Source organism: Cetorhinus maximus, chromosome 8 (genome assembly GCF_964194155.1).
Source record: "Cetorhinus maximus chromosome 8, sCetMax3.hap1.1, whole genome shotgun sequence".
Lineage (NCBI taxonomy): Eukaryota > Metazoa > Chordata > Chondrichthyes > Lamniformes > Cetorhinidae > Cetorhinus > Cetorhinus maximus.
The window spans coordinates 23,618,285-23,645,462 of NC_135886.1; the positions used below are offsets into that span (position 1 = coordinate 23,618,285).

Sequence of the window (27,178 nt, forward strand, 5' to 3'; positions counted from 1 at the left end):
CACGGCCACTGGTAGTGGATGCCCTCCATGCCCCCATTGCGCCTAATCCTGCAGCAGGTGGCATATGTGACCAACCAGTTCCCTAGACATGCGCAGTCTTTGGCAACACTGGTTCTTAGTCATCTGTGGGGATGAAAGCACCGTCTATAGACCCTGAGTTTAGCGAGGCACCTACAAGTGGCATAGTGGTATTGTCACTGGACTGGTAATCCAGAGAGCCCAGGGTAATGCTTTGGGGACCTGGGTTTGAATCTGACCACAGCAGATGGTGGAATTTGAATTCAATAAAACTTTGGAATTATAAGTCTAATGATGATCACAAAACTATTGTCGAGTGTCATTAAAACCCATCTGGTTCACTAATGTCCTTTAGGGAAGGAAAATCTGCTGTCCTTACCTGGTCTGACCTACAGCAATGTGGTTGACTCTTAAATACCCTCTGAACAAGGGGGATCAGGGTTGGGCAATAAATGCTGGCCTAACCATTGATGCCCACATCCCATGAATGAATTTAAAAAAAACAAGCGATGGCTCAGTGTGGAACTTCAGCAGCGTGTGCAGGAGGCCCTGCTGCACTTTCTTCTTGAGGGTAGCTCCTCCTATTGGCGAGCCAGACACCCCCTTCACAATCCTCTCCTTCTTCTCCGCTCCCTGTGAGCCATAAGGCATACCACTAGATCACCAGGCTGCATGATCCTGGTATTCTCCTCCTGCAGGATCAAAGACAGAAGTGTGGGTTAGCATATGTGTCCTAAGGACCTCTCTTGGTTAAGTTTCTGGCTCCAGATGCATCTCAAGGCCCCTTCATGCATGCCAGAGAGTGCTGGCCACCACTTGGATGGCCAGTGTGTCGTGTATGGCTGCCCAAAACCCCACCCACCTTCACCCCAGTCCACTTGACCGATTGGCAGGAGGTTCGGCCACTGGACTGCATGCTGTGCTCTCAGCTCAGGCACAGGAATTCTTCTAACCCACACTGCAAGGCTGTGCTGTTAGCTTGAACCATGAAGAATTCTGGTCAAAACCTGAATAAAGACATTGCAAGGGACTGTGAGCACCTCCACCAGTGATTGCGTCCATGGCCACCTTTTGCAAGGGGATTCTGCAACTTGCCCAGTCGGCTAATTGTTCTGCAGCCCCCTAAAATGCACATTAATTTGCAGTGTGTGCCTGAGAGGTGAAAGGTTCTGGAGCATTTGGTGGCACTTTCATGCTTTTGTGTTGCTTGAGTGGGCAGAAAAGCTCCAGAGGCCCCACTCCAAGCGTGTCAATGGAGCTGCTGCTGAATGGTCTCAGCTGCGGAAGAATGCTGACTTTTGACAAGTTTTTCCAAGTGCCTGGCCGCTTCCCTTACCCTGCCCCACTCCCCAGCATGTGCTTGTGTACTTCTGTCAGTCTGTGCTGCCTTGGCCACCCCCACCCGCGCTGGAGCCCTTGCCCCAGCACCACACTGAAAGCCAGCTGGGGAAAAGCGACTTGCCTATGCCCCCCAAATGCGCAGTGTCTCTTCCTTGATGTCCTACGGGCAATCCTCGTGAGCACTGCGCAAAGCTGTGTGCACTCACCTCCGAGTTCCCCTCAAAGTTCAGTTTGCCAGGTGCACATCATTTAAAGGCGGTCATAAAGCACACCGTTCTGAAGTCTCGCCGACATGGGAGGTAAATTTGACGTGGGCGATGATTTGGCGTGTGGACACAATGTTGAGATAAAAGTGCATGAGAATTTAGTTCCCGACATTGGATGGCAGAAAATGCACATTGACGGGCAGAGCGGATGACCACAAACTGGTTTCACGACGGCATGAAACCGATTTTTGGCCTCCTTGTCATATTGCACGCTCACGTCACCAAGCACACCCACTGCAAACAGGAAATTTCCGGCCAGAGAGTTTTCTTCCTTCTTCCTGTATTGCAGACAGCAGTGGGAGCAACATGTGCCGTGGCTGACAGCACATCAACAATATCAAAGTGTCTTTGGCTCAAAGCAGCCTAACACATTATTCTTTTCAATTTTTGACACATTGTATTCCGCAAGCTGCCAAATTTGAGTGACATGTTGCTGTTGCCAATCGATGAAACCTGAGTGATAAATGATAACATTTACTTCTTCACCCAAAATACACTGGGAAACAAAGTGTAAAGCCTGTTGCGCCTGAACATTAAAAAGATTCAAATACGTAAACTATGATTTATGCTGTGATTTTGAAACATTTGACAATATTGAAGCTTGTATGTTGTGCCAGTGAAGAAGTGGGAACTGTTCAACAGGCCTGTTTTTAGACATGCTGTATCTAATAGTGTTCAGCACTTCTGTTCCTCCCACTCATTCAGTCAGCTATGCTGGTGATGGGATGCAGAAAATAGAAACCTGAAATGTAATGACGATATATTAAATGATAGATAGTTAAATCTTAATAACCCTATTGGCTCTGACGGTAGTTGATAGCATGTGGTTAATAGCGTGTCTCCCAATAGTTACATTCCTATCTATCCACAAATTGTCATTAAAATGTCTTAACGTTTTCCCCTGAACTAGTAAAAATCCTTGAAAATCTCCTCATGCTCTTTTTTAACTCTAATTTAGTATACTGCAAGACTTCGAAATACAAATGATTAATTCTTGGTTGTATCTGATCTCTGATTTCTTGTAACTTCACTGACAGGAGCTTTCATCGAAACTTGACCTTAAAACTCCTGAACCTGGAACATTGAAATGCCCTTATGATCCCATCCAACCTTTCACATCAGCTCTCATAGGTAAGGCAGTTATACATTGCTGAGGACTTGAACTAATGACATTGGATGAATGAATTTTAATATGGGCCAAACATACAATGATTTGTCTGTAAAGATTACACAGTTACCTGGTTTATGTTCATCTTTGTCAAAATCTTACAGGTTAAGTATAGCTTATGAAATAGATTTTATGAAAAAACTAACTTTTAGAAAAAACATATATTTATGTATGCTCAAAAGACGTAGAACAAAAATAATCTCTCATATAATGACAGTGGACAACTTAGATTATTTTCATCCATGTGTCCTCAGACATCTGTTTGTATTTTTACCCAAGTTCTTAATCTGTGGGTCAGCACAGCCATTTGCAGTGAGGTATATCATGGACTAAACGCTACATTTCACAAAGAAGTTCCATTGTAGAGTATCAAGTCTAAGGAATTCACCGTGGAGCTGCCACAAGGGCAAGACTACATGTGGTTCTACTTAATCATATGATTACCAACTGACTGACCACATTTACACCATGTTTTATTTTTTTTGCTTAGCATATTAACTCCCAATAAAACTTAGTCAATAGTCAATTCTCTGAAGAGAATAAAAATCATTATTTCATAACACCTAAAATAATTTGTAGATAATTGTTAAGGAGGAAAATAATAGTTTAGTCAGGCTTCCCCTAAATCACTGCCAATTCCCTAACAGGACATTTTTATAAGATCCCAGTTTTCTTACACTCTCACAATATGTCTTTGATTCTTGCAGAATGTTGAACCAGGAGCTGTTGTTACACTGACCTTGAGTTTCCGCTTGTATGCGCTATTTTGGCACAATCCCCCTTTTGGAGTGTAACCAATTCCATTTGGAACTCCTCAAATAATGAAACAGTCTACGCCCATATGCAGCAAGAACTGGACAACATTTAGGCTTGGGCTAATAAGTGACAAGCAATATTGGTGCCACACAAGTGCCAGGCAATGACCATCTCCAACAAGAGAGAATCTAACCACCTCCCCTTGACATGCATCTGGAACCCATCGCTGAATCCCCCATTATCGACTTCCTGGGCAGCCACCATTAACTTTAATCTTAGCTAGTCCAACCACATAAATACTGTGGCTACAAGAGCAAGTCCAATGCTAGAAATTCTGCAGTAAGTAACTCACCTCCTGACTTCCCAAAGACTTTCCGCCATTTACAAGGTGCAAATCAAGAGTGTGATGGAATCCTCCCCACTTACCTGGATCAGTACAGCTCCAACAACACTCAAGCTCAATGCCATCCAGGACAAAGCAGCAGCCTGATTGGCACCCTATTCACCAGCTTAAAAAATCATTCCCTCCAATATCGATGCACTGCAGCCACAGTACATCATCATCTACAAGAAGCACTGCAGCAACTCACTAAAGTTTCTTAGACAGCACCTTCCAAACCCGTGACCTCTACCACCTAAAAGAACAAGGGCAGCAGACACATGGAAACACCACTACTTGCAAGTTACCCTCCAAGTCACACACCATCCTGACTTGGTAATATATCGCTGTTTCTTCATGATCATTGGGTCAAAATCTAGAAACTCACTAACTAACAGCACTGTTGCTGTATCTACATCACATGGACTGCAGCAGTTCAAGAAAACAGCTGACAACCACTTTCTCAATTAGAACTGGGCACTAGATGCTGGCTTTGCAAGCATCTTCCAAAATTTCATCCCTTGCCCCCACTACTTAGTTTAAAACCCTCTCTACTTCACTCATTATACAGCTTGCAAGAACACCAATCCCAGTACGGTTCAGGTGTAGACCGTCCCAACGGTATAGATCTCACTTTCCCCAGTACTGGTGCCAGTTCTCCACAAACCGGAACCCACTTCTCCCACACCAGTCTTTGAGCACACATTTATTTCCCTAATCTGATTTGTCCTATGCCAATTTGCACATGGCTCAGGTAATAAACCAGAGATTATGCCCTTTGAGGTTCTGCTTCTTAATTTGGTGCCAAGCTCCTCATACTGTCTATGGAGAACCTCCTTCTTTGTCCTGCCTGTGTCGTTGACACCAACATGGACCATGACAACTGGGTCCTCTCCCTCCCACTGCAAGTTCCTCTCCAGCCCCGGGCTGATGTCCCAAACCCTGGCACCGGGCAGGCAACACAGCCGTCTGGACTCATGCTCTATGCTGCAGAGAATGGTGTCAACGCCTTTGGCTATACTGTCCCCTACTACCACTACATTCTTTGTAATTCCCCCCACTTGAATGGCTTCCTGTACCACAATTCCATGGCCAGTCGGCTCATCCACCCTGAAGCCCCCACTCTCGTGCAAACAAGCTGAAAAAATCCTCAAACCTGTTGGACAATTGCAAGGGCTGAGGCTCCTGCACTCCTGCCCTCTGGGTCCCCTTACCTGCCTCACTTGCAGTCACACCCTCCTGTCCCTGACCACTGACTAAATCAGAAGAGCCTATCCTAAGGGGTGTGACCACCTCCTGGAATAAAGTGTCCAGGTAACTTTCCCCCTCCCTGGTGTGCCGCAGTGTCTCCAGCTCAATAACTCGGAACCAAAATTCCTGTAGCTGCAAACACTCCAAATGTGTTTGCCCTGGATCACACTGGTATCCCAAAGCTCCCACATCCTGCAATCGCAGCACATCACCTGTTCTGCCATCGTCAATATGTGCTAATTAATAATTGCTAATTAATTAATTATAATCAATAAAACCTACACCTCCCAATAGGTTTCGGCACTGCTAGTAAACTTTATAATACGGATAAAACAATACAGTACTTATAATACTGATAAAACTAATAATACCAGTTACTGGTTTACCTGCTCCTTCTGCTGCACCAAAGTGGAAATTGAATACTGGAGGCTGAAAAAGAGTGGAAGAAAAAGCGCCTCCTCCCCACCCTTCACCGAACTCCCCACTCAGCACACTTTACTTTTGGAGTAAACCTTACCTAAAGCACCTCTTTCCCCCCGTGCACCGAATTCTCACTTTGAACCAAATTCCCAAATATGCTCACTCAATCTCTGTCTCGCTCGAGCTGAAGCCTCCCCTCACTGACTGTGCAGTTCTTACTCTGCACAAATGTTTGGGCACAAAGAAACTAATAGGTCCATCTTGAAAGGATTTAAATGAGATTGGCCTTTAATTCTACTGAAAGTCTAAATACTGCACCCCAGCCTGACTGGAAAATAGTTGTGCATATTTTTATAAGTTTATCTTTCGGTAATTTAAAATTGGTTTACTGACAGGAATGGTAATTTTTTTTTGTGATAATACCATTTTCAGCAGACAACTATTCAACTTTACCAAGTTACTACTCTTAAATATATCAAGAGATATTTCTGAAAGCAAACTTTAAAAATATGCCTTTTAAAGTGCTGTCTGATTGCATTGGTTCATGGCCGATTCTGTGTTCGGCAAGACAGAAAAGAATTTCGGCGGAAACTCGGGGGAAAAAAACACTTACCGACAATGGGTGCAATTTGTGCTGGTATCATGGGGCTGAATTTCAATCAAGGCTAGGGTCCAGATTTGATGCTCGTGGGCCACAATCCTGACCCCAAGCCATTTTCACTGAGAGTAGCCAATTATCTGCAAATTAATGTAGTTGAGGCACATAAAAAGGCTGGGACTTCCAGCCAGCAGTGCGGCCTGGGCTACATTCAGACGAATAGAGTGGACTTAGTTTGGGTGGGGGTGCTGGGTGAGGGGGGCGGCAATTGTCCATGCGAGGGCCTCCCACCCACAATAGTCATCGGGCTGCAACTGCTGGCTGTCCTCTAGAATGGTTGCCCCTCCAGGATCATGCCCAGGCAGCTATGGTCATTTTAGAAATAAAAAAAGAACTTACCTGGCCTTCCCCCTCAGGGAGGTCTTATGGCCCAATGGGTAGCGTCCCTGCCTCCGAGCCAGAAGTTCTAGGTTGGAGTCCCACTCCAGGACTTGATGGCCACAGAAGGTGTGGCCAAACAGGTTGAAATCAACCTGCAAATCCTTCCAACACGCCTATGGCAAATGGTAAGAGTAGATGAGACTCCTAGTCAGCCATGCTCGATGCAGAGTGGCACCCCTCAAGCTGCAGTCTAGCAACCTGTTCCAAGAAAAACAAGCTACAGAAAACAGACATACATGTGCTTTGTCTGATTCATGTGTCTCTAGATGTGAGATGTCTTCTAAGTCTAACTCTTCTCCCTTGTTGTTTCCGTCTTCAGATCGGCAGCACCCAGTTCGGCTGGTTGGGCTGCCGATTTATGAGCACTGAAAGGCCTTCCATTAGTCCTCCAGCCTCGGGAGCCTGTATGCCATCCCTGATTGGGCACTGAGCCTGCTCCCTGGCCTTTAATTGGCTGGATCTCTTAAAATAGCAGTGGAAGTGTTCATAACATGCCATTGGGCTCAAAATCCAGAACTAGCACCTGCTGGATTCCCAACCCCTGAGTGACAATATTCACCCCATTGATTGCACCCAAAGTGGAAACCCTAGCCATTGTGTTTTATGTTGTTATTTGTTATAGGGAAAGTTAACTGAGTGGACAAGTTTGTATAAATTACAGTAGCTGACTTACGCTGATTTTTTAAAAAATTACCATGTGCCTGCTTAACACATTTCTATAACATTCCTGCCTCCTGTTTTAATGGAAGAATTCACCTGTTTAGCATTTCCATTGAAATAGCAAAGCAAGGTTATGCAAACATATTTAGTTTCTGACTGCTATTATTGCAAACCGTGATATCTCCCGATGCGCAAAGAATATGCTATTTCCATCTTAAACAGAGCTTAATAAATTTGCAAACTGAGTTGGCAAAACCTCTTTGTATCCAAATGGGCTTAAGAGAAACATGTGGCTATAATGGGAAGGAAATTCCTCACAAAACTAAGTGAATAATTGAAACATTCTGCATATGGAAAGCAGTCATATAAATTCACGAGCGAAAGGGTAAAGGAAGAACTTTGTGGGATTTTGCTTTGAAAGTTCAGGGATACTGTCTGGGGAAATGCAACTTTATGTCCGCTGAACTCCATGTTCCATTTTTTAAGTGACAAAGAATTTCTTTGGTGCTGTTTAGCCGCTCCTCTGGCTGTTAATGTTGCTGTGTTTCTGATCTGAATATTTTTGGCTAGTCATAGCTACTTGAAGCTAATCATTGCTGCCAGTAACAGAAATAGCTTGATTCAGTGAATGGATTTATTTCAGTTCTACATGTACCATCTCAGCCAATGTTCTTTGCATCTCAGCCAAGTGGTCCATTCTTTACCTGTAGGTTGGGCAGTGAGTATCTGTAGGTTATCTGTTCGTGGGGGTTGGAGGGAGCATCTCAGCCAAGACTTGTTCTATTATAGTGCCATACAGCCACTTGCATTTATCTAGCGCCTTTAACATAGTAAGATGTCCCAAAATGCTTCACAGGAGCGATGAGCAAACACACCGAGGTATTAGGACAGATGAAACTGGAAAGGTTTAAGGACATCTTAGACGAGGATAGATAGAGAGGTGGAGAGGTTTGGGGAGGGAACTACAGAGCTTAGAGCCAGAGCAGCTGAAGGGATGGTCACCAGTGGTGGGGGTCATTAAAATTTGAAATGTGCAAGAAGGATACAGCACAAAAGGAGGCCATTCACCACATCACGTCTTGCTGGGACTTCATACAATTTATCCAAATTGTCCCACTCCAACTAATGCACTTCATAGGAATGATTCTTGAACAAAGTTTGGCGCCGAGCCACATAAGGAGATATTAGGGCAGGTAACCAAGGCTTAGTCAAAGAGAGAGCTTTTTAAGGAACATGTTAAATGAGGAGAGAGATGTGGAGGAATGGAGATGTTAGGAAGAGAATTACAGAGCTTAGGGCTGAGACAGCTGAAGATACAGTGGAGTGAAGAAAATCAGGAATGTCCAAGAGGCCAGAATTGGAGGAGTGCAGAAATCTTGGAAGCTGAAGGAAGCTCGAGAATTGGAAGAGGTGAAGTCTTTGATAACGAGAATGAGGGTATAAAATTGGAGGTGTTGCCGCACTGGGAGCCCGTGTAGGCCAGTGAGAATAAGGGTGATGGATAAACCGGACTTAGAACACAGGGAAGAGAATTTGGGATGAGCTTAAGTTTCTGGGATGGGAGGCCAGCCGGAAGTGCTTTGGAATATTTGAGTCTGGAGGTAACAAAGGCATGGATAAAGGTTTCAGCAGCAGATGGACTGACACAGGGGTGGAACCTACGATGCTAAAGAGTTTGAAGCAGTGTTCCCTCTAAGCAGTGCGAACATGTGGCTGTGCAACAACCTGAAATCTCCCAAACAGGCCATGCACAAGTCATCCCTTTTAAGTTACTGCACGTGCACAGCCAGGCAAAAACTTTTAAAGGGGCCGTGCACTTAAACAAATCGTCCATGCATTCCAAAAGAAAAAAAAGGAAGGGCACTTTGGGTGGACGTAGGCGATCTTGGTGATGCTGAGGATACAATGTCAGGAGGTCACCTCAGGGAGAAGTAGAATGCCTAGATTATAAATGGTCTGGTTTGGTGATCTATCCCCAAGATCTGCAAGTTTCTCCTCTTCAAGATTATATCCAACTGTCTTTTGAAAGTCTCTACTACTGCCCAAATCTCTACTGCCATCCTTTCAGACACAAAAAAAACTATCTCCCCCATCTCCCCCCTGGCTCTTTGATCAACTATCTTAAATCTGTGTTCTCTAGCTACTAAATCTCCTATCAATGGAAACAATTTGCTTGTCCTCACCTGAATCTCACCCAGGCTAACTTTCCACTGGTCGCTATATACAGATGAGAAGTGAAAACCTTGGCTGATTTTCTCCTCCTGAGCTCAGGGATACTGATGTTAATTGTGCACCGTTAGAGTTGAGATCAATCAACTGAACAGTGTTAGGGGATCGAAGCAGTGAATTTTCTCATCTGTGTGGCTCAGTTCCAACCAGAGTTACACTTACCAACTGAACCCTAGTTGACGTTTTTGGACACATATTTCAAAGGCATAAAGAAAAACTACTGTGCGTGTAATCAAGTTGTATATTTTTTTTGGATGCGCTATAATTTCTGAAGAATTAACCTTGCTCCCAGCTCACACGAAAGGGATTTTCCAGTTACCCAGACTCCAATAGTACAGTTCTGTCTTTGACCCATATAATGAGAATGACTGTGCTTATGCCTGGTAACATTTAACACTTAATGTGCTGATTGCAAAATGTGACCTTAATTGGTTTCCCTTTTTTATTGCCTTGATAATAATCCTGGTTCCATAAATTTGTAAAATTTGAGAGTGTGATGTTTACAATTATTAAATTAAATAATAATTCCTCTAACTTGTAACCTGACATAAAATACAAATCAAGCAAGAAATGATCAGGACTCCTAAATTATTGGAACACTTTTCAATGGTTTAATTGGATTTTCCAACATTTTTGCTGCCACACAAAAATGACAACTTGGCAACGTAACAAAAGACTTGGGGCAGAATTTTCTCATCGGCATGCAGAGGCGGGCCCCGCACGCCCACATGTAAACTGACGCGCGATGATGTCGGGCGAGCGTCATCGCGATATTTGGGAAGGCGGGCGCACTATAAGTTCAGATGCGCGCCCGCCATCAATTAACAGGCCGGTTAAGACCCTTGAGGCAGCAATTGAGTTTGATTTTTCACAGCCCATGCGATCTTCAGGATGTCGCACGGGCGCAACGGGCAGGCGGGTAGGAGACATTTGTATAAACCTCATCCACGGGCAGGATAAGAGGGTGAGTGGGGTCGCAAATGTGATCTTTCAGGTATTAAAGTGCGAAAGTTACATATACTTGCCTGTGTGAGAAGGAATACTTCAAAACTCATACCAGCTGCTAGGACAAGAGTAAAAGCCTTGGTCAGGACTCTACAGTAAAAATTATTTCTGGGGCCTGCAGCTTTCAGGAAGCCTTCCCTTCGCCTGGAAATGGGAGTTGTGCTCTCCACTACAGGCACCTCCTCTGAGGGGGAAGGGAGGTCCAGAAGAGGGAGGAGGCCAGGAGTCTACATTCAGGGAGCCACCTTTGGGAGCAGAGGCGCAGGCACAAGGGGCGCAGGGCCAAGAAGTTGTCCAAGGTGCAAGGGACCGCAGAAGACGCCACTATCCTGCTGCCAGGGTATACAGGCAGCGAAGCAGCTACCTCAATATATTTGCGGTCCAGTGCCAAAGGAAGCTCCGTCTCTCAAGGTAGACAGTCACCTCCATCTGTCAGATGATAGGCCCTGAGATCTCCGCCAACTGTGTGGGTGGACACCCCATGCCAGTGGCTCTAAAGGTCACAGCTGCCCTCAACTTCTATGCCTCCAGCTCTTTCCAGGAGTCGGCGGGTGGTCCCTGTGGAGTCCCCCAATCAGCTGTCCACACTTGTATCAAGCAGGTTACAGACGCTCCATTCAGACGTGCATTGACTTTCACCCACTACCACTGGGACGATGCCAGCCAGATAGAGCGAGCCAGAGGCTTCACAGCCATTGCTGACTTCCCCCGTGTCCAGGGTGCTATAGACTGTACACATGTGGCCATCAAGGCGCCAGCAGGTGAGCCCGGTGCCTTCGTCAACAGGAAGGGCTTCCACTCCATGAACGTGCAGATAGTGTGTGATCACAGGATGCTGATTCTACAAGTCTGTGCAAGGTACCCAGGCAGCTCCCATGACATTTACATACTCAGACACTCCCAGGTGCCGAGGCTCTTCAATACTCCGGCCTGGCTGGTTGGATGGCTGCTGGGTGACACCCTCAGAAGGTGGCTCATGATGCCTCTCCGCCATCCAAGAACAGAGGCTGAGCAGCTGTACAATAGGAGCCACGCCTCCACAAGGGCTGTGGTGGAGAGAACCATCGGTCTTCTCAAGATGCACTTCCAATGCCTGGACCGCTCAGCAGGTACACTCCAGTACCCCCCAGATCATGTGTTGCTGATAGTGGTTGCATGTTACGTTCTCCACAATCTGGCGCTGGAAAGGGGCGATGCAGTGGACAAGGAAGATGTAGACGCAGTTGCTCTGGATGCACATGATGAGTCCAACAGTGAGTCCGAGGATGAGCGCGCAGAGGAGAACACTGAGGGGGTAGATGCTGACCTGGGCATACTTCAGGGAGGCAGGGACGCCTGGGAGGCTTTAACCCAAAGAACCTTCAGCTGGTCCATCACATGCCAGGGCTGCAGGCTCCAGACTCAATACCTGAGTGCTAAATCAGCCTGGATACTAACATTAACTAAGACCCTTGTCAATAAAGCTCAATGTCAAACAACTCACTCATAACATCATGGGTTCCTGTTCACTTGCAGAAGTAAGGAATCACCCTGAGGCATGGCAACATGTCAAAATTTATTGAGAGGACAAATGTAACTTCATAAAGCAAAACAAAAACGGCATTGGACATGACACCAAGTCTTCCACAAAGTACGACGGGCCAACATAAAAGCATTAGTGAGAAACTCATAGTGTGCCTAAGGTGCCTTAAATTTACCCTTACGGGTGCTGCATCTAGTTGCTGTCCCCTCGCTGGCACTGGCATCTGAGACAGCCTGCTTACCCTGCTGTCCTGTTGGTCTCGATGACCTTAGCGGCCGTTCTCTGGCCCTCAGAGCATTTGATGGCCCCGTCTTGGAGGGAGCGGTCAGTTCCACGGCTGGCTTCTCCCCAGTCGCTGCAACCTCATCGGATGCAACGGTCACTGGCAGAGGAATGGAGGAGCTGCTGCCCTCATCCGCAGTGCCCTGAGAGGAGCCCACAGAGACGACAGGCAGCTGCTGTGCCAACATGAGGTTGCTTCGGACCTCCCTGCTCACCGTAGATGGATGGGCACCAGGCTGGGATACTTGGTACCCAAACCATCTCCCACACTGGCACTGACCAGCTGAGGCCAATGCCACTGTGAGGGCTTGCAGGTCCAAGCGCAACCCCAGGAGGCCCTGATTGTTCTCCTGGAGGAGCTTCTCCATGAGAGTCACCACTCTCTCCATGGAGGAAGCATGGCACTTGGCCATGAGGCTCATTGCATCGGTGATGCTCCACAATGACTGCTCCAGCATGAGCACCATGCCATACGTAGCCTCACGTATCTCCGTTAGGTCGTTCCACATACCCTGCTGCACTTCCAGTGTTCGCTGCCTCACGGACGACTCCAGAGGCACATCATCAGCCACCGACCAGCTGTCCTCCAACTGCCAGCGCCCAGGGCACTCTCTGTCTCTGCCCGCACCTCAAGCGAGTGTGCAGTGCCCTCACCGTCGTGCCCCGGGACACTAACCGAATATCTAATTCCCACCGAGGTGCTAGTATCTGTGCTGGTGCCTGCCTAGCTGAGATGGTTTGATGCTGGTGAGTGGATTTGCTCTGGGACTTCAGGTGGGCCCTCTGCCTCCTCCTCCCGGTCCTGTTCCGGTGATGCTGAAAGGAAGAAAAAGGACATTTAGTTAGTTACAGTGGAGACAATGTCAGTGTGCATGCCGCTACCCCGGATCATTATGCGCTCATCCTTCCATAATCAATGATAAACCCATGTTGCTAACTTCAATCACTGAGCATTCAGCAGTGCCATGGCTTCTGTGACACACACGGTGACCTGAGTGCTCGCCAAACATATCTCCCTGTGGCACCCCAGCCTCACCACCACCGGTGGACCTGGGGGCATGGCGCCTCTCCAGATCCATGGCCTGCTGCTCGAAAGCCTTTAGGATGGCCAACTGGGCCTGCCCTCCACCAGTCCGCATTCATTCAGAGGCATTGTGCAGTCTCTTCCTGAAAAGGAAAGAAGAGCATTGATTAGTCCAGCCTGCACCTGAATTCCCATCGCATCCCTGCCAACCCAGCCAGAGCGGGACATTGCAGGACTCCAGTTCTTCATCACCCCGCAGCTGCCGCACACTCACCCAAAGGAGCCAGGGCTGACCCCACCCCCCCCTTTACCCAAATGCTGCCTCCTTCACCTGTGGCACCACAAGTTGTATCCTTGCTAAGCAAGGAGGCACAAGCACGTGGAACGCAAAGACCAGCAGATGGACTGATGCCCTGCCAACTGGAAGCTCCCCTCCCAGCATGTTAGCACCCTGACTTTGACATGCTTCCCAGGTGCAGACCCTTGACTTTCACTCCACATTCTATACTCTGGATGTCAGTGTCACACGTGCTGTGGATACAGAACACATCCTCATTCAACCCTCTCAGGGTGAACTGGGCATGGACAATCTCTGCTGGCACACCCAGCGAGGGATACATGCCGTGAGGGTTTCAATGCCGTGACTTTACTCAGAGTTGCCAGGGGTGGGGTTGGGGGGAAAGGGTGACGGCTGCATTAAGTGACGTGAGGCAACATGGCACTCACCCTTCCCGAGCGCAGGAGATTGCTGAATATTTTGCGGTACTGGACCCAAGTGCGCCGCACCACATCATGGGAGCTCACAATCTCGGCCACCTCCTCCCAGGCACATCCTGTCCCTCTAAAGAAGGACCTCCCGCCGTGCTGCCACCTCCTCCGGGAGGGCAGCTAGGCACTCATCGGAAAAACGAGGGGCACACTGCCCCGCTGGCCTATCCTCGGGCCTGGCCTGCCCCGATTTGCTACCCTCCGGACTTGCGTCAGGCACATAGTCCCTCTGATGTGCTCTTCTCCCAGCCATTGTGAGCAGCCTTTCCAAGGCTGCCAGGCCTTCATTTAAACAGGCAGCGGGGTCGTCATTGGACCCGGCGGTCTGTGCACGCCCGTCACTGCCCGCCCACTCCCGCTCACTCCCGCAATGCACGGGAGTCGTGAACTACACTAGGCAGGCCTTAATTGGCCCACACCTGTAAAATGGCGGCATGGACCTGATCGCGGGTGCCCACCCTTGCCTGCTTTCGCGCAGCCCGTCTGACATGGAGAAAATTCCCCCCTTGATAAATGTCAGCTGATTTTGAAGGGAAGAAATAAAAGCTTTTGCAGCTTTAAAACTAAATTGTCCCACAATAAATCAAACTCTTCATAGTTCACACAATGAGCACCAGAAGGTCAAAGTGCAAGCTTTCTGCAATGATTTTCTTATGTGAATAATGATTTAACTTTGGTTCAAGTTTAATGCCCCCATAAAACCTCTTCAATGTATAATTCTGTTAGGATTGTGTTTGATGAGTAACCATTGCGGTTTTTCTGTATTCCCACTTCTCATTTTTAAAAATTCATTCTTGGGATATGAGCGTCTTTAGCAAGGCGAACATTTATTGCCCATTGCTCATTGCCTTTGAGAAGGTGGTGGTGAGCCATCTGCTTGAACTGCTACATTCTGAATATGGTGAAGGAGTGCAAACCGTGCTGTTAGGGGGGTTCCAATGGTTTGACCCAGTGATGATGGAGGAATGGTGTAAACGAGGTGGTGTCTGACTTGGAGAAGAACTTAGAGGCGGTGGTTTTCTCATGCATCTACTGCCCTTGTCTCCTAGCTTGCAGACATCACAGGTTTGGGAGGTGCTTTCAAAGAAGTCTTGGCAAGTTGCTGCAGTATATCCTATAGATAGTATTTATGGCAGCGACAGCGTACTGGTGGTGGAGAAAGTAGGTGTTTAAGATGTTGTATAGGTTCTGGATCAAGTGGATTGCTTTGTCCTAGATGATGTCGAGATCTTGAGTGTTGTTGCAGTTGTAATCATCCAGTCAATTGTGGGAGAGAACTCCAACACTCACTTGATGTGCATTGTAGGCATGTTGCCTGGTTTTCTTGCATCTTTACTAGTAAGGCAGGATTTAGAGTAAAACTTCCACCTTCAGGTGCAAGTTTTTGTCTTTTATTTTTATTTACCTCACCTCATAGACTTGTAGAGTCTCATAGACATTTACAGCACAGAAGGAGGCCATTCGGCCCATCGTGTCCACGCTGGTCAACAAAGATCTGATTACACTAATCCAATTTCCAGCGCTTGGCCGATAGCCCTGGAGGCTATGGCAGCACAAGTGAATATTTAAATACTTCTTAAATGTTATAAGAGTTTCTGAGTCAACCACCCTTTCAGGCAGTGAGTTCCAGACTCCCACCACCCTCTAGGTGAAAAAAATTCTCCTCAATTCCCCTCTTAGCCTTCTGCCTTTTACCTTAACTCTATGCCCCCTGGTTATTGACCCCTCTACTAATGGAAAAAGTGCCTTCCTATCCACCCTATCTATGCCCCTCTTAATCGTATACACCTCCATCAGGTCCCCTCCCAACCTTTGCTGCTCCAAGGAAAACAACCCCAGCCTATGCAATCTTTCTTCATAGCTCAAACCCTCCAGCCCAGGTAGCATCCTGGTAAATCTCCTCTGCACCCTCTCCAGTGCCAACATATCCTTCCTATAATGTGGTGACCAGAACTGCACGCAGTGCTCCAGTTGTGACCTAACCAGCGTTTGTGGCCCGAACCACCTGACTCCTATACTACACAGAGAAAGGGTGAGGGGCACAGAACCAATTTCTGGGCAAATGCCCCTGCAATCCCAGTTGTCAGGAAGGGAAAGAGTCTCTTCAGTGGTGACTGTCCCTTCAGATTGTCTTCCTTCCTCCTCTTCTCAACTCCCGCCTCCATTCCTACTGGGGAATATCCTGGTCTCTGTTTCATGGCCACCCCACTCACCATGGCTCCAATCTGTGAATAAGTGAACTGTCTCTGTTCATAATAACCTCAGTTATTTACTTCCCAGAATTCTGTAAGAAAAAAGTGCATTGAAAAGTGAACAAGTAAAATCGTTGAGAAGTTAACAGGTAGAATAAAATGAGCATGGGGGCCTCTTGTCACAGCAGTAAAAAAGCAGCTTGCATTTATAGAGCACCTTTAAACTAGAAAAATGTGCCAAAGCGCTCTGTATATGCACATAGGAACAAGAGTAGGCCAGTTCGCCCTTCGAGCCTGTTTCACCATTCAGTGCTCTGTGAGCTAACTCCAGATACCCATTTTTTCTTCAAATCCCGTAATATCTTTGTTAACAAAAATCTATCAAACCCAGATTTAAAATTAACAATTATCTAAACTTAATTGCCAATTGCAGATGAAAGTTTGAAACTTCTACCACCCTGTGTGTGTGAGGAAGTGTTTCCTAATTTTACTCCCGACAGACCCGGCTCTAATTTTTTAACTCTGGTCCCTAGACCATCCCTTTGAATCAACTGAGATAAAAATACGAAAAGGATATACTTACATTTATAATGCCCCGTACATGTCCTTAGAATGCCCAAAGCACTTCTCACCAGTGAATTATATTTTGAAGTTCAGATGTGCGTATTAATTACCCAGATGGTAACTGACAGGATTGGATTGAAGATAAAGGAAGCAAAATTCAGAAATGTTGTAGGGCAGCTGGCCAAACCTATCCTATTAGTTTCCCACCTTTCCACAAGTTTTGTGATTTGCAGAAATTACAATTTACTTGGATATCAGATTTACCTGGCCTCATGTCTCTCAGAAATCCTCTAAATCAGTTTTACAAAACACAAAGCCCATCGCACTTGTACAAGAAATAAATCACAGAAAGAAAGCTTGTGGACTTTCTTTCTTCTTTCCAAGTAATCCTCTTACACTTTCATTCAGTGGATGATTCTCTAATCCTTAATCCTTAGCCAATGCTATTTTATTACTGGTGGACTGAGTGATGGTGCTGGGGGCATAACGATCTGCCGGCCTCTAACTGGCCAGCAGGTCTCAGTGGCCTTCCTCCGCTGGGGAGTTCAATCATGGGGAAGGCCCAATAATGGTCACTTAAAGCTTGTAGGGCATTTGATTCCGTTGGGCCTCCCCCGTGGAACAGACAAGGGTTCCCCGCCAGTACTCCAACTGGTGGGTGAAACCCCATTAGTCTGACAGAGTTCCAGCCCAGGTACTTGCCATAAGATGTATCATAGACATAAACTTCCATTTACTGCATATGAGCATAGTCATACTAGTCTCTCTTGGATTTTTAACAGTGCACTTCTGTTTTGAGACAATTAAAGGCAAGGTATAAATAGATCATACCAAAAAATGCATTCATAGAAAAGAGTGCTTGTTTGCGAATGCTGGTATACACAAGATAATATTGAAAAGTGATTGCAGGTAAAGCGACATAAGTCCAGACAATGCGACTCTTGGATTTAATGCCATAGTTCAATATAAGTACAGAATGGGTATCTATTTCTGAGCCTCTTATAGGCTGTATGGAAATCTACGACACAATGGATTTACCGCATAAGAATGGTTTATGGATATCAGTGTAAAAGTTAACTTGTATCTGTTAAACAAAGTAGCTGAGTGCCAAAAAACGACCTATGCCTCCAGGTTCACAGGTCACTAAGAAATCTCCATAAAAATTAGATATGCTACATAGATGTATGTACATATACTGGAGATTAAACATTAAACCAGTTTCAGAACTAGTAACAGCACAGGTGTGATGGACTGAATGGCCTCTTGTCATCTGTGTTTTCTATGGCAAAAATTCATTCTCGGTCCAGTTCATTATGTTGGCAAAACAGGAGAGAGGAAAAAATGGAGCCCAAGACTCCATTGCAAACTGCATGAAAGACACCTCCTTGAGGTTTAAGTTTGAAACTAGAATCATAGGCTGCATTATTCCAGCCCTCCCCCTGCCCCACCCACCGCCCCCCACAATCCCGTGGCATAGCCAGGGAGCCATTGAAATCTCTGTTCACATCAGTGGGACCAGAAGATCCTGCCGGCATGAGGGGCTGGGAAATTCTGTCCAATTACGGCACAGAAGAAGGCCATTTGGCCCATCGAATCTATGGGCAGAATCTTCTGGTCAGCGTGCAGGGGCGGGCCCCGCACGCCAACACGTAAAATGACACACGGTGACGTTGGGCGTGCATCCCGACATGACCGCGTGTCACTCTGATCTTCCATTCGGCAGGCGCACACCGGAGTCGGCTGTGTGGCCTCCAAACTGTCAAAGGCCTGGTAAGGCCATTAATAGACTAATTAAAGCAATTGTCAGGGCTGCCTGTCCAACATTCAAGTTGGTGGGCAGGCGAAGAGCCCAGGCGGCCTTCGTATTTCTCATGAAACCTCATCCACGGGCGGCATGAGGTTTCATGAAGGGTTTATTAATTAAATAAAAATTTTTATTAAAATTCATAAACATGTCCCAGCTCATGTGACACTATCACATGAGGGGACATGTCTAAATAATTTTATTTTCACCATCTTTTGCACTGAACCTAATCTCCCTGAGGCATGGAGCTGCCTCAGGGAGATTTCTGCTCTCTTTCGCGTGCATGCAAGAAAGAGCGCAGGCCCCGACTCCCCCTCCTCCCACCGCCTGCCCATGAGCGCTGAGCACTTCCAGGTGCACGTCACGCTGGGCGGGCCTTAATTGGCCCACCCACGTAAAATGGCGGTGCGCAGACAATCGCGGGCGGCGATCAGCCCGTCCAATGGGGAGAAAATTCTCCCCTATGGCCCCAACTAGGGTATTGCATCCAGTTCTAGCCACCACACTTTAGGAATGATGTGAGGGAAACTCTGCCTTCAATGCTGAAATACTAAACTTGTCAATTTCATTTTTTAAATCTTCAGATGAATATCTTTATGCTGGGACATCCTCTGACTTTCTTGGGAGAGACACAGCTCTATTTCGCTCCCCGATCCATCACCTGGAAAACCAGTATATCCGCACAGAACACAACAATCCCCTTTGGTTAAGTGGTATGTGACACTGAGGCTTGCTGTAAGTTAATCGATTCAGTGTGTTTGACAAGCAGCAATAATTTCCCTTTGACAGTGAAAAAGTCCCTGAAACTTTTGAAATTGCATGGCAGGTTCTGAACCGTTAGCTTTGTTTCACAGTGTGCAATAGGCTGAAGCAGACTTGCCTGGAAGAGGCCTTCCTGTACTCTGCCTTGGAGCAGTAACCCCAATAGTGAGTTCTCAGTAGCTCAAGAAAATTGATTCACGCATCTCCAGTAGGTAACCCGTATTTAATAATGAGCAGAGACTTAGAAGCAAGTTACTTCCCTCTTCTGTTGGGTGGGCAACAGTGTGCAGTCAGGAAAGCCTAAAGATTGGCAAAGTACTGGGAATTCTGGGAATGCTAGACTTTGCCCACATGTTAGTTCATCCAGTTGCTCAATTCTGATAAATTATCCATAGATGCAAATGACACATTTCAGAATGCGTTTAAACACTTTTACATTATTGTTACATTGCTTTTATTTATTGTATGCAATTCTGATAGTTAACTCTATTTATATTTATATTTTATATTTATTGTTAAAGGGAATCACCTCTTTGGAAGGTAGAAGCAACAAAGTTCTCCTTGTGCATAGTTTAGATATTTGTATTTATTAGGTTTGTTGATTCTCCCGAATAAATCAAAGCCTAGAATTAAGTTTCTTTCTCTTTCTCCTCTCTTATCTCTCTTTCTTTCTTTCTTTCTTACCTAATTTCTCTACTCTCTCTGTTCCTTCTTTTTTTGCATGCCCTGTATTCTCTCCTTTTTCCTCTCACTTCCCATCAGATCTTGTGCCAGGCTTGAGCAATAAAAATTAACTTATACAGAAGGGAGCAGAGGGCCAGCACTTGACACTTGTGAGGAGAATTAAGTGGGAGGTGGGGGAACTGACCACACAAACTTGAGAACAAGCATAGGCCCAGGGCTTGGGCTGTGAGAGAGAAACTGTGTGTAGAGGGTAGAACTGGAACATAGTACAAGATTGGGGCTTGGTACTGGGGCTGGGCAGGGAAGAAGATTTAAGACTGCACTCAGTGGGAGTGGGGAAGTCAGAATTTATAACTGCATGCCTAGAAGAACTGGGCCTGTGGCCAAAGCTGAGTGAGAGCCAAGTATGTAGAGATCAGTAAGCAGAACTGGCAAGTCTGATTGATGCTTAAACCTTGGGAACATGTACATCATGGGGAGTCAGGCACTGAGCAACTATTTTTTCACAATCTAATTCCGTTTTACATATTGCATCGATGTTTTTCAAGTTTATTTTGGTATTAGACTAAATTAAGCATAATACTGTCATTATACTTGTCATTTATATATTTTTCAGACCCCAAGTTTATTGGGATGTACTGAGCCTGGAAGGAGTAAATGGGGAGCCTGAGTACCCTGGTCTGCTGCCTAGGCCCAGGAATGGTTGGGCTGGGCCTAATTGCAGGGAGGCAAAGAATGTCAGTGGAGTTGAGGATGGGAATTAGTTTGTCTTGACCATATCATGCATTAATGGTCACATGACTACCAGATTGCTGAAAACCAATGGAAGAGCAACTATTTTTTCACAATCTAATTCCGTTTTACATATTGCATCGATATTTTTCAAGTTTATTTTGGTATTAGACTAAATTAAGCATAATACTGTCATTATACTTGTCATTTATATATTTTTCAGACCCCAAGTTTATTGGGATGTACCCCATCTCTGACACCTCTGATGAAGATGATGATAAAATATATATATTTTTAAGAGAGACAGCACTGGACACAACGAGCTCTGAGAAGGCCATTTACTCCAGAGTAGCCAGAGTTTGTAAGGTTGGTTTTTAAAAACATGTTTATCAGTGATTTTTTTCTTGTGTGTGGGGAAATGGAAGTCCAAACCTTTATCTCAGAAGAACACCCCCAGTAAAACTAATCTGAAGTCTTCCGCTTTACCATCCATGGCCCCTCTATAAAATTCATATTAATTTGCATCAAATCTGCTGTAAGTTAGTTATGTGAGTCATGGGCCCATTTCAACCAGAAACTGGGTAAAGCCAGCCTAAACTCATCTCATATAAAACCTTATAGTAAAGTTAGTACAGTGAGAAGACTTTCTTTCACCAGTCTTCGGTAGAGGTGAGAGGATAGTGTGTTAACATAACAACACCTAACAGCCTTCCCCATACAGATATACAACACCTCTGGGACTTTGAAGTGGGTATCATCTGCCATCACTTAACAAAAGTCACCTTAAATTTGGCACGCTGTAGTGTCAGAACATGCCTTATTTTTTGTTTTGAAGTTTTGTATATTTAGTAAAATTCTCTTCCCTCGTGGAATTGCAAAAAATAATTGTAGCTTTAGCAAAAACCTGGATTACTGTCAATGATAGCATTGTCTTTCAATACCCATTTCTGCAGAACCATCTGCTTTGCTGAATAACCTTCTTTTCAAATTTACAGTGTCATCCAAGCCCAAAAATAGGTTTAACTTCATCAGACACATATCTGTTCTCCATTATAGACTTGGGCTGCATCACACGAACAGCCACTGAGAGACTAATAACAGCATATTTTTTACTTTAGTCTCTCAGAGCCTCACTTCCATAAACTCTGCTTTGACAGGAAAGAAGAGGAAGAGTTCAGTTGAAAATTAAGAGCATAAGAGTGAAATAAATAGTACTGAAAACATAACAATAGAGGTAAAGAAACAAAGAAGACAGTTTATACACTATCACATTTGTTCAAAGCATCCCAAAGTACTTCAAATGCAATGCTCTGGAATTTGCGAGGTTTTTGATGGAGACCTGTCAGCATTCACCATCTGTACCCTTTTGAATCTGACCACAACTTCAAGATTTAACACAAATGTAGCCTAACATGCAAACCGTGAAGTTGCGGCCTGTCATTCACTGCTCCGCTATATGTGGTGTCAACCCCTTCCAAACCTACAATCAGTGAAATCAATCAATTTTTCATCCCCGCCATGGCTTCCGTCTGCCTTTGCGGCAGGCAGCTCCCAATCCCTAGAGGTCCTGAGATGAGTCACTTAATTGGCATTGCTTGCTACCTGGACAACTGGGCCATTTGCATTTAAAAATAGAGATAAGAGAGTGATGTGGCCTGAGTGTTGGGTCCCCAACCACGCATTGTAGATCCAGGCCCAGGAGTTTCCTAATCAAAAAGTAGAATATTGCAGATGCTGGACATCTGAAATAAAAACAAAAAATGCTGGAAATATTCAGCAGGTCAGGCAGCAACTGTAGAGCAAGAAACAGAGCCAAGGCCCAGATCTTCCAGTCAGCATTGGAGAGGGTGTGCCCGCACTGCCAGCTCCAGTGGGGATGCAGGGAAGAACAGAGTCGGGCGACAAGTTGTTGGACTTAATTACACCACAGCCAAGTCCCCTTTTCCCATCATGAACTGAAGACGCGCCCCTTAAGAGCTATCTTCAGTTCATTGATTCACATTGTTTTAAATGGAGCTGCCAATCCGAAACTGCTAACTCCCCCTCACCCCCACCACAGCCCCCCACCTCCCCCGCCCTCAACAATGCTGAACCACCCCCATCACTCCCCAGTAGTGTTGACCCCCCACCAACCCCGCTGCATAGTGTGCAGGATGTGCTTCAGGACATTGACAACAATGTGAAAGAGGTCCTGCAAACAATCCCTTCACTGGCGACATGGTGGTCGCAGCATTGTCCAGTCATGTCCCTCAGGAATGTTTGGTGCTGACACCTTCACAAACATCATGACAGCTTTTAAATCCAGTCTTGGATATGAAATCTCCTTTAGTTGTTGAATCCTGATCCCAAATCCCACAACATTTGCTGGGATATTGAGCGGGCTGTGAATATTTACTTGCAACCTTGACTGGACAAGCTGACATTAATCATTGACTTTTCCCTGGACTATTATGCGGTTCTGGGTGAAACACTAGGCTTCGATAAGACCTCATCCAATTTTTCTCTCAATGAGGACAGCTTACTCTATGTGATCTGGGCCATTTTCAAATTGGGGTCCAGTGTTGCTTCAAACTATCCGGTTCTAAATTTCTTTCTCTATGTCCCTGAATATTCTCGACAATGATCAGCCCTCTCCCTCACCCCACGAAAATTTTCAATCACTACCAACCGCCAGGCCACTCCCCCACACGCATCCCACCCCATTCCATGACAATGTGGACTCTTCTGACATTGGCTAAATAGAAGCCAAGGATTCCAGAAGGTGAGTTTAGAGAGGGGTGTGACAGGGGTTGAGCACCATTCAATAGGAGTGAGGGGGTGAGCACTGTCTGGCAGGGGGTTTGATTATTGCCAGGATGGTGTGCTTTGACACTCCAGCTGATTTATCTAGTTTTATACTGGTGTTAGATCTACTATAAAAAAACACTAAGTAAATCCATGTAAAAACCAAGGTAAGTATAGCACAAATAGACCAAGTCTCCATAATTCTGGTCATCTGATCGCACTGTCATTGGAATCATGGAGCAACCTGGGCAGGGTAAAACGGGCAATCGGTAGTTTAAATTCCCCACATAAGTACCGTGGATATGCATACGTTAGGACTTCCTCAAGGTCCCAAGAAATATCAGCGATGTAAGTTGAGTTGGAAGCCTCTCCCCATAATCGGAAGATTTGGGTCAACATTTTATAGACCTGAAACGTTGACTCTGTTCTCTCTCCGCAGATGCTGCCTGACTTGCTGAGTATTTCCAGCATTTTATGTTTTTATCCCAGGAGTTTCCTGCCAGCTTTATGAGGATGGAGCCTCTGCCCACCCGTTATTGATGTTAGGGCCAGATGGTGAAGTATGAAATTAGGCACTAACCCTCTCCTTGATAGTTGGTTTATTTACAGAATGTAGCATTACATATATCTGCCTCTTACCTACTACCACCCAGTGTCCCACAATTCTTCCTTTTATACTCTTTAGACAAGAAAAATTAAATAAGCAAATAAACAGATCACCGCTTGAAGGGGCACTTTCATATTATTGTAAAGAAAGATAGAAACTTCAATGGAAACTTATCAAATAAAAATATCATTGCCAGGGGTGATGATACACTCCCAGTCCTGCAGTGCCTACCCATCATGGAAGGCCTCAAGCATACCAGTGGATAGTCTTCCTTTCATATTCTTTTGAGTACCAATAAAAACAAACAAATGAACAAATTAACTAATTAACTCATTAACAGCCTCTTAAAGGGGCATTGCAACAGAAGACAGAACTTTTAAAGGAAACTTAGCAAATCAAATTAAACTGTTGTTTTTGGGGTTGATGATGCACTCCAGTCCCTGCGGTGCACATGGGTCGCAGAAGACTTCAAGTGTACCAGTGGACAGTCTTTCTTTTATACTCTTTTGAAGAAACCGTCAGGAGATAAACTAATAAAAGGTGTGACAGCCCCTGATGGGGCGCCGTAACAAAAATAAAACTTTCAAGGGAAATTTAACTAATGAACCTAAAATGGTGTTCATGGAGCTGATGATGCACTCCAGCCCCCACGGTGCCCACCAGTTGCAGAAGGCCTCAAGTGGACACCGCATTCTCTCTCTCCAGGGACACTCAGATAAACATAGCCGCGGAAGAGGGCAGACAGTCAGATCGGATGAGCCCCTCGATTGCCCGCTGCTGGACCTGTTAATAGCCACTTTGGGCAGGAGTCTTCCTTTTATACTCTATTGAGTATAACAAATTAACAAACAAAGGGGACAAATGAACAAATTAGAAAAGGATCAAATGAACAAATTGAAGGGGCAGCCCCTTTAAAGGGGACTGCAACAAAAGGCAAAACCTCAAAGGAAAATTACAAGGGTTAAATCAAAATGTGATTGTGTGGGTAAACAATGCACCCCAGTCCCCGCCGGGCCCACTAGTCATGGAAGGTCTCTAACGTGCTAGTGAACACCACATCCTCCTCCTACTGGGACATATGGTCGCGGACGTAGCCGCAGAAGATTGCAGACAGTCAGGCCGGACGACCCCTTGATCGACCACTGCCTGGACTTGTTGATGGCCAACTTGGCCAGGAGTCTTCCTTTCATATGTACTCAAACTACTTCATCAATCAATGCCCTTCACTGTGTACCCTTAACCTTGATAATACAATTAGTAATTGAAGCCAAGGGGGTGTAATTGTCTGCAGGCCCTGTGACACCAGGCCATTTCCAGCTCAGAAGGGAGGTGGAATATTGTTGAGATACACCAAGATAGTTGAAGCACACTGGCCTTCAGATAAGCACCAAAGGGCTCCACCAGACAGGAAGGCAGAGTCCAGGCAGGAGAAATGGCTTCAACTGCTGGAAAAGGAGAATTAAAAATATGTTACACAAAAGGCTAAAGTGGAGATTGCTGAGGTCTTCAGGAGAGGTCTGGGCATCTCCCCAGCAGCCCCAGTGGAAGACAGAGCTGGATTTTCCAAATGCACACGACAAATGAGCATAAGAAATACACTCTTATGTAACTTTATGCAAATGGTGTGCTGACCCGCCAAACTCTGAATAGAACTGCTGGCAGTGTCGCCAGCAAATTTTCAGGGGCATGGGATAGGAAGTTCCTCAAAGCTGCTCCTGCTCTGCTGGCACCACTTAGCCAGAGGTTTGGTGGAAATCTGGTTTACGCACGCAAATGTGATGTTCACCCAACTTCCAGTGAAGCAATGACATGGAGCAGGAGCAACTCTGAGGAATTTTACAGGTGGGGTATTTCATAATGGTATGGTCCTAAACCAGCAGGTATAATGGGTTGGGAAGAATATCTTTAAACAGAAATATAACTTTCAGGATTAGTGGGGAGAAAGACTTCTGTGTATGTTGTAAGTATTCTGAATAAACATTGTACGCAAAGCACCCTGAACATTTCTTTAAGTTTGAGATGCTCTGCCAAAACAATAGGAAATAGATTTCTTCTTGACCTTGAGTCACATTTTACTTAGTAAATTGAATTCAAATTGACACTTGATTTTGTTAATTCATTTCAGTCAGGGCAGTCTATCTTTGTTGACAATCTAGTAAGCTCTACATTCTTTCAGTCTATAGAATGATAATTGTTTTCTGAAGGAATTATACTCATATTTTAGATTCTTCTAATAATAACATCCTCAGGTTAATAAAAATATATTCACAATTTAAGAACAACATCAGAATCCAAGCTAGTCTAAATTTTAAACACAAATCTTCTGCTCCCTGTTCTGTCTCTCCTTTTGGATGTCAGCTGCCCTGTTAAAAAGCCGCCTGCTGTCATTGAAAGGCTTCTGAGACTGATATATTGTTTCAGTAGTATGTCACAGACAAATAGATAGAAAGATGGATAATATGCACTAAACTTGGAACCGCACCAGAGGCTAGTGAGGGGTCAGTGCCATGCATGTAAGTTCTTTGTGCTGTTTTAAAGTGTTTCCACATGTCAAAGGAGCCTTGCAGGATCCCATTGATGAGACAGAATTCTACCATTGTTCAAATTCTGGAGTGCTTATTAAAATGATGAGCTTCTAGAAAACAGTAAGGAATAAATGTAAAGCTATAAAATACCGATAATAAAAACTAATTTCATATTGTTACTGGCCATTGGTCTCAGCTCTCCTGGAGGATTGTAAGAAAACCTCTCCATACATCATAGAAACATAGAAAATTTACAGCGCACGGTGTGGTCCCTTGGCCCATCGAGTCTGTGCCAACCAAAGAAGAGCTATCCAACCTAATCCCACTTTTCAACTTTTGGTCTGTAGCCCTGCAGTTTACAACACTGCAAGTGCATAATCAAGTGTTTTTAAAATG

At 45.3% G+C, this 27,178-nt stretch overlaps 1 protein-coding gene across 1 annotated transcript in view; it reads left to right on the plus strand.

The window, feature by feature from the left end:
- The window catches only part of LOC144683518 (semaphorin-3D-like), a 130,495-nt gene that overhangs the window by 52,632 nt on the left and 50,685 nt on the right, over nt 1-27,178 (plus strand). The window contains exons 5-7 of the mRNA XM_078546587.1: nt 2,663-2,756; nt 19,273-19,401; nt 21,090-21,232. Of these exons, the coding sequence (XP_078402713.1) occupies nt 2,663-2,756; nt 19,273-19,401; nt 21,090-21,232 (366 nt within the window). The remainder of the gene's footprint in view (nt 1-2,662; nt 2,757-19,272; nt 19,402-21,089; nt 21,233-27,178) is intronic.